This window comes from Blastomyces gilchristii (genome assembly GCF_000003855.2).
Source record: "Blastomyces gilchristii SLH14081 genomic scaffold supercont1.16, whole genome shotgun sequence".
NCBI lineage: Eukaryota > Fungi > Ascomycota > Eurotiomycetes > Onygenales > Ajellomycetaceae > Blastomyces > Blastomyces gilchristii.
Genome location: NW_003101667.1, coordinates 167103 through 174931, shown reverse-complemented (window position 1 = coordinate 174931; position 7829 = coordinate 167103). Strand labels below are relative to the sequence as shown.

General features: G+C 34.7%; 2 protein-coding genes across 2 annotated transcripts; one reads left to right on the top strand and one right to left on the bottom strand.

Annotated features, from left to right (window-relative positions):
- Positions 1 to 4008: 4008 nt before the first annotated feature.
- Positions 4009 to 6578, bottom strand: BDBG_06806 (uncharacterized protein). The gene has a single exon (XM_002622642.2). The coding sequence runs from the start codon at positions 6343 to 6345 to the stop codon at positions 5296 to 5298; it is 1050 nt and encodes a 349-aa protein (XP_002622688.2). The 5' UTR covers positions 6346 to 6578; the 3' UTR covers positions 4009 to 5295.
- On the top strand, positions 4087 to 4758 carry BDBG_06807 (molybdopterin synthase catalytic subunit; the record flags this gene model as incomplete). The annotated part of the gene is made up of 2 exons (XM_002622643.1): positions 4087 to 4662; positions 4729 to 4758. The coding sequence occupies 2 exons, from the start codon at positions 4087 to 4089 to the stop codon at positions 4756 to 4758; spliced, it is 606 nt and encodes a 201-aa protein (XP_002622689.1).
- Positions 6579 to 7829: the final 1251 nt, after the last annotated feature.

Here is a 7829-nt window from a genome sequence, read left to right as displayed (position 1 = left end):
ATGAGAAAGCACTAAGTCTAACTCTTTTGAATAAAGAGATTAAACTCAGTTTGAATATCAAAGAACTAGAAGTATGGTTAAACTTCAAGTTGAATTTTAAATATCATATTCAACAAAAAATCATCAAGGCAGAGAGACTACTGAATAGTGTAATCAGACTATTAAATACTGAAAGAGGTCTATTCTTTCAGGCTATGAGACAGTTATACATAGCCTGTATTACCTCAGTAGCTGATTATGAAGTTCAAGTTTGATGAAATAATCAAGATAATTTCACTGAACTCTTTCAAAGTCTGCAAAACAGATCTTTGAGAAGAAATCTGAGAGTATTCAAATCATCTTCTATTAAAGCAATGAAAATTAAAGCTTCAATTTCATCTTCTACTTCTTAATTTTAAAAGGCCTGCATGAACTATGCTCTGAGAGTCATGAAGATGAGCTTAAATCATATAATCAGAGAAAGAGTCTCTTCTTTATTTTTATCAATCAACTCAGAAAATGAACTGAATTGAAATAGATTTCTTGATTGAAATGTGAATAATTCTTCAAAGAAAATACTCTCTCAACTGTACAGATTATATTCACTGATTAAAAATCAATTTTCTTTATTAAATGTTGAGAAAATTAATCATGAGAAGATATCTCTCTGAAGAGAAAAGCTGAAATCTCTCATAGACTTATAAATAAGTTAACTATCTAAAGAGAGAGAATATGAACAGCATTTGAAGAAGATCTCTACAATTAATATAAAAGATTCTATTCTGGTTTACTCAGATGGCTCAAAAAATGAGAGTTTAAACAGATTAGATGCAGGCATTGCTTATACTGAAGATGATATCAATTTCATCTCAGATTACTGAAATTTGAGCTGTGAATCTGAAGTCTTTGATGCTGAACTATTTGCAATAGTAAAAGCTTTCAAACTTATTAAGATAATATCTTATAAAAGAGAAAATAGGTTGAAAGAGATATAAATATTCTCTGATAGTCAAGCTGCTTTGAAAAGACTTAAAAATAGTCAGATTCATAATGATCAAATAAATCTTGAACTGATTTTAAATTCTGTTATGAAAATTCAAAAGAGAAGAGTATCAAAACTGATAATTCATCTACACTGAGTTCCTGCTCATATGAATATTCATGATAATGAATTGACTGATTCAGCAGCAAAAAGAAGTTCAGAATTAAGCAGATCTATTTAAAAAACAGTGTTCTGATCTTTCATAAAGAGAAAGATAAAAGAATCTTGTTTAAACAAGTGAAATGAAAGCTGGCAGAAACAAAAGAAGAGCATACATTATTCAAGATTTGAGATAAAATCAAAGTGGCAATCTTGTTCAATTAAATGTAAAAAGAAAATATTCTCATCTATAATTCAGCTGAAACTAGGACATGGGTATTTCAAATCCTATATACAAAGATTTGATGATAGATTTGATTCAACAGAATGCTCATTCTGCAATGTAAATGAAAATTCTAAGTATATTGTAATACATTGTGTATTATACAATAGTCTCAGAGTCAGATTGAAGAAGAAGTATAATTTAACTCAATTAAATATGAGGTTCTTATTCTCAACTGAGACAGGAATTAAACACTTAATAGACTTTCTATCAGAAACTCAAGCAGCTATAAGAAAATGACTGAATTCAGAAGCATCTGAATATGAAGAGATGAAAATTGATTAGATATAGTCTGTTAAAACAGCTATACACTATCTTTTAATAATTTGTTTTATTATAGTCTCTCTTTACTGTACTTATTCTTTTCTGTTCTTTTCTATCTATCTATTTAATATGTCTATCTTTAAGGCTATGTTCTCTTTTCCTTTGTCATGATATTTTCAAATGATTTCAAAGTATCAGAAGGTGTTGAAATACTGCAATTTATAAACGGTTTTTGTATTCTGAGCTGGAATTTTCTGATTTTACATATCTGAAATTGGTAATGTATAATAGTTGACTTTATAGATATAGGAAAAACCCTGAGAACTAAAGTTCTCAGGTAGATGTCATAGTCTCTGACTGCATACATCTATAATTAAAGAATAATAATAATAATAAGAACTCATTCACATTCTTAAATATATTATATTGATTACTGCACTTAAATCAGATCATATAATAGATGTCAGCTAGAATAGCAGTTAAGAATTTATAATACTACTTATCTCAATTTATGCAGATGAAACTTCACTCTCATCTACTCTTATATATTAAGAAGAATTAAAAAATATGTAAGATATTTAACTGAATAATTTTAATTGTGAAAAAAATCAGATCTACTTTACTACTTCAGAAAATAAATAAAGTAATGATGAATATGAATTAATATGATTAAAGAAGATCTTTGAATCTCTTATAAAAAAGAAAGTAGAATATAAATATAGACTTCTTATATTAAATAGTCACTTCTCTTATACTAATATAATATTCATCAATTATATAGATTATTATTAAATTTTATTTACTATCTTTTCTCTTCATTCTATACACTGATTACAGTTACTAGCTATTGAAATATTTGAATTATTGAGTAAATTATACTTCAATTAACTGAATGAACAGATGAAAACTGAAATGAGATTTATGTATACTATAAAGAGGTCTTTTTAATAGCTATTCAATACTGTATAAAAGAAGACAGTTATATCTTTAAATATTATATTCACATTCACTACTACTGATCTATATTTATTCAATTCAGAATAAGTTCTTAAAAAGCTTATAATACAGTCTTATACTCTCTTAGATATATAATATTGATTAAGAATCTCTACTTCTATTATTAATATACAGAAATTGATGAAGTAAGTTAAGTAGTAACAGTATTAAATATTTAGTAATCTCAACTGAGTGATCTGTGTAAGAGACAATCTTACTCTTAATAAAGAGATTCTTCTAATAGAGAATGAACAGATACAGTAAGCTCTTAATTAAGAGAAAAGATATTATAAGTATAACAGAGTAATGAGATTACTAGATTCTTTAAATTTATTATTAACACAGTTCTTTTCATCAGTAAAGATATAGATTATACATGAGAAAATAATAACTTTTAAAGCTGTTAAAAAGAATGAGTAGACTTATAAGAAGAATATCAAGTTATAACATACTATTCTTAAGAAATAGAAGAAGATAGATATTATGAAGAAGAGAATAAAGTGAGAGACAGTTTATTAGATAGTAAAGTAGTAAAAAGATATGAATAAAACTGTAAGACCTGCTCAACAGCAGATTGAAAAGAAGCTTAGAGATATGAGAAAGACTTAAGAGTAAAAAGAGAAGAAAGAACAAGCTATTATATAGCAGCAATCATAGTAAAATAAGTAAAAGATTGAAGAATTCAAAAATCATCTTTCTAATCAGAAAAGTAGACTCTTGATTTGATAAAAAGTAACTAAATTATGTTTTCAGAGCTCTGTTAAAGTTCTTATGAATTCACTACTGAAGAAATCTGATAATATTACAATCTCTACTGATTTAATAACTGCTTACTCACTGAATCTATCTTCATTTAAGATTTCATGTTCTGAGTGAGTTATTAAGTTTAATAAACATCTACAGAATTAGCTGTATATTTTTATATGTAATTTTCTATATATATTTTCATTATATAATATATCATCTTAAAATCTAATTGTGTTATTAAGATATTATTGAAAATATTTCATTATTATAATGATAAAATGACAGGTATTAAGTATAAGCAGATGTTGAGTAGTTGATTACATTATATTATCAGATAACTTTTTTTTTTATTAATAGTTTATAAATTTTAAATATTTTTTGAAAATTTTTTAATTTAATTTAATTTTTTTTTATTTTTTACTTAGTTAAAATGAAATGAGATATTTCTGCTTACAGATAAACTTTTATATAAATTTCTATTCATGTGTCTATAAGTGAAATTAAGTAATTTTAGCAGAAAAACATGAAAAAAGTCATTTGACTTAAATGTCTCTATAGCCTGCCGTACCTAGACTAACTAGACCACATCTGGCAACTTTCATCGCCATCAGGAATTTCGCCTAATGATCCCCTTCTCTTCTCTCATCCAGCCGAGTCCGGATATCAAGCATCAATCATGTCAAACTCAACAACATCACAATCTCAAGAACACCATCTCAACCCCGAGGCCTCCTCTGAAGCTCTTCCCGCTCATCTCAATCCAGCAAATTACCCACAGACCCGCCATATCCCCGACGCGAACATTCATCTTGAATTAACCTACAGCCCTCTCAATCCAACCAGGAGCATCATTCATGTTCGCTCCCCGCACGCGGGTGCCAACATTCTCTTCCTCGGCACCACCCGCTCAACCTTTGACAACCACCCCATTGCCCGCCTCACATACATCAGCTACACTCCCCTAGCCCTGCGCACGCTGGAGAAAATCGCCCGCAATGCAGTGGCTAAATACAAGCTACAGGGCATCAGTATCTCACATCGGCTGGGTGAGGTGGGTGTTGCAGAGGAGTCAATTGCCATTGCAGTGAGCGCGGGACATAGAGCACCTGCATGGAGGGCTGGAGAGGAGGTGTTGGAGCAGTGCAAGGCCGCAGTGGAGATTTGGAAGCGAGAGGAATTTGTTGGGGCTGCAGAGGGAGAGGGGGAGTGGAGGATGAATCAGAATATGAATGCAATGAGTCAGAGTTCAGAAGTATGAAGATAAGAGTGTCAGGAGATGAAATTATGCTTTTGTTCTAATATTTGACTGCTATAATAGATTTACCAGTTATGGTTCTCATCTCAATGATCATCATCTGTATTTTGAAGGTTAGAAGAAGTCTTCAATTTGAGGTCAGGCCTCTGTTTCATCCCACGACAATAGAGCACAGCTAGAGCACACCAGGTGGGGTGAAATTGGGATTAGCTTTTTCAAGTGTGATACATGAATGTGATGAAAGAGACAAATTGAACCACTCAACTGTAGACAGATGAGCTCTGTTGAACACAAGTCAAAGCCTCATTCAGTACACTTCCGCCCTTCCATTCATTGTATTCCACATAATCGGCATCTAGCTTGTACAATACATTCTTCCACCCTCGATAGCTTTCCCTATATAGGGACACACATGTGGCCGATTTTGGCAGTTTGCTTAGCTATGTGGCTAATCTAAAGATGCCCATCTATGAGGTTATGTTGTGTCAGTGACACTTTTGAATGAATTCAGGCTTCAAATCACCGCGTAGTGCTCTCTGCTCTCTTCTCTACATTATAACCTGAGAATGGCAGGTACAAAACTATCGATGTGGAATAGCTATGTTGACATTGAAAACCAGACGCAACGCATCATGACTCCGGCCAGTCAAGAAATGGAGTGCCCGACTCATCCCACAATGTTCCACTCAGTGCGCGGCTGCCAACCCACCCCTGGCATGCTAGGATATCACTATCATCCTCCCCCACCAGATCAGGAGGGATAGGTACTTCGGCTGCAACACAAAAGTAGTCAGACTCAGACATCTCCGCGCTAGCCCGACCAACTTGATTATTACTCAACCATCCACTCTTTAATCCCCTCAAGAGTGTATCGTCCGGCGCAGTCCCCTCGTCGTCGTGGAACCTCCGATCGCGACTAAAACCCCGCTCAGTATTGACGATGATAACCTGCTCCAGCCGTGGCAGGGGTCCCAAACCATCCTGGTCGTCGGCAACATCATTGAATATCCCATCTGGCCGCGTAAGGACGAGGTGGGTCAGGTTGGAACAACACTTGATACCCGCGACGAATCTAGCTGAATCGACGCAGGGGTTGTATAGCGCAAGGTACCGCAGTCGTGGCCATGCCTGCCATACCTCCGGTTGTGGCCCGCGTCGCTCTAATGCTGTGTCCAGGTAGAGCTCATCTTGCATTGAACAGAACTCTTCCAAAGCTGTCAAGTGGGAAAAGGCCTCCCGCAAGATCGGCCGTAAGAGGTTCTTGTCCTCTTCCGGGTAGAGGAAACGCAGGGGCAGGTTGATAACGAGGCGAGCAAGTGTCCCGCTAATGTCGGATAGCAGTAGGCTAACATTGTGCACAATACTGGGACAATTGAGGTTCTGCGCCGGGAAGGGGGCTAGAAACAGTCCCTCTGGCCCTGCAGCGTTGAGGTCCACTGATGACTGCTGTCTCAGAGACATAAGCTTTGCAAGACGCTCTTCAGAGTCTAGATATAGACAGTGCCTCAGGAGAAGATGTTTTGCAGCACCGGATGTGATATGGGACACTAGTGTGAGATTGAGCAGACTCTTAGTCACTGGGTGTTGAGGCTTGAAGACCACAGGAGGTGAGGATGGGATGAGGCATCTTATAACATGCAGAATGAGTTCATTCGGAAGGGCTTGCATGGTTATTTTCATTGAGATGTTGTTTCTGAAACAAAATGAAACTCTTGAGAAGTGAAGAGAAGAGATTCAGAGGTAGACTGAAGAATAAATACTCTTATTACTGAGCTGCAATCACACAGCCACTACAGAGAATTCTCTCAAAAGTTTTGATTAATGCTAAGAAACTAAGCTGTAATTATTCAGATGTCACAGACATTAATCTCTCTTAAAATTTTGATTACAAGAGAGATTGAAAATAATTGTAGAAGAGGTTGAACTTGGTTGATTATTCTAGTGCTAGCGGCAACTAATATATGTGTGGGTCACGTGGGTGAGGGTCAGTGGAGAACCTTCAACACTCTTATCTCAGCAAGCTCAGACGCTTCTCCAGATATTCATTGCTGTTTTAACACTGGATTGATGATTATGTCATGAGCTAACCTCAAATAAGCAATAAGCTAACCCAAATAGTAAAATCAGGTCATGTGAGTGATAATATCTTATAAAGCATCTGAGAAGAAACAGTTTCTGATTATTAGCAACACAGAAATGATTTACTCAGTACTCTGAGTATGAAAGAGAATTTCAACTCAACTTCATAGATTCATCATTTCTGTATCATCTTAGAACCTTAGAATAACAATGTTCTTATGATGTATCTGATTTTTATATTCATATCTCAAGTTCTTAGAATAGAAGTATCATCTCAAAGTTGATCAGTGTGTTTTTGAACACAGGAATTTTAATTCAATTTCTCATACAAAAAAAAGCTCTTAGAAATTCTGAGATCAAAAAATATGATCATTTTCAAGAGTATATATCTATCTTAAATATAGATTTTTTTGAAATATTAAAGAAATATTTCTATTCTTCTTCTCTTTAGCTATAAGCTAAGGTGATTTTCAAATCTCAAAGATATGTGAGTATATAGTAATAGAAAGTCAAAGTTAAAGAATCTGAAAAATCCTTATAAATCTCAGGAATCTTCATTGAAGATGGAACTGTTTCTTCTCAGACCCTCTGGTGAGGATTGCTCTGAGCACATGACTTGTATCAAAAGTAGGTTAGTGTCATGCCGGATTAGTTAATAATAATGCTGCAACCCGTTCAAACCGAGCCAGAGGGTCTGAGCCCGCTGAGATAACAACACCCCCCCATTCTGCGCCGGCCATCTAGCCCACGCAGCCACAAAAGCACTCAAATCATTCAAATCTGCAATAATAATTAATTACACAAAGTAGAGTCTAGTTTTCTCATAAGGACTAGCTCCATACATGCAAATATACGCGAATATGCAAGAAAAAACGCCCAAATCCGTCCTTTCTGTATCTGTATTACCCCCCCCAGTCATCCGAACACTGCGGGGTCTCATTTCTCATATTTTTGTCATTTTATTGTTATTGTTATCGTTGTTATCATATAGGCACACTCGGTGGCCTGGTTATCGTGGGTTATCATGGTTATCATATAGTTAGGCACTCGGTGGCCTGGTTATCGTGGGTTATCATGGTTATCAT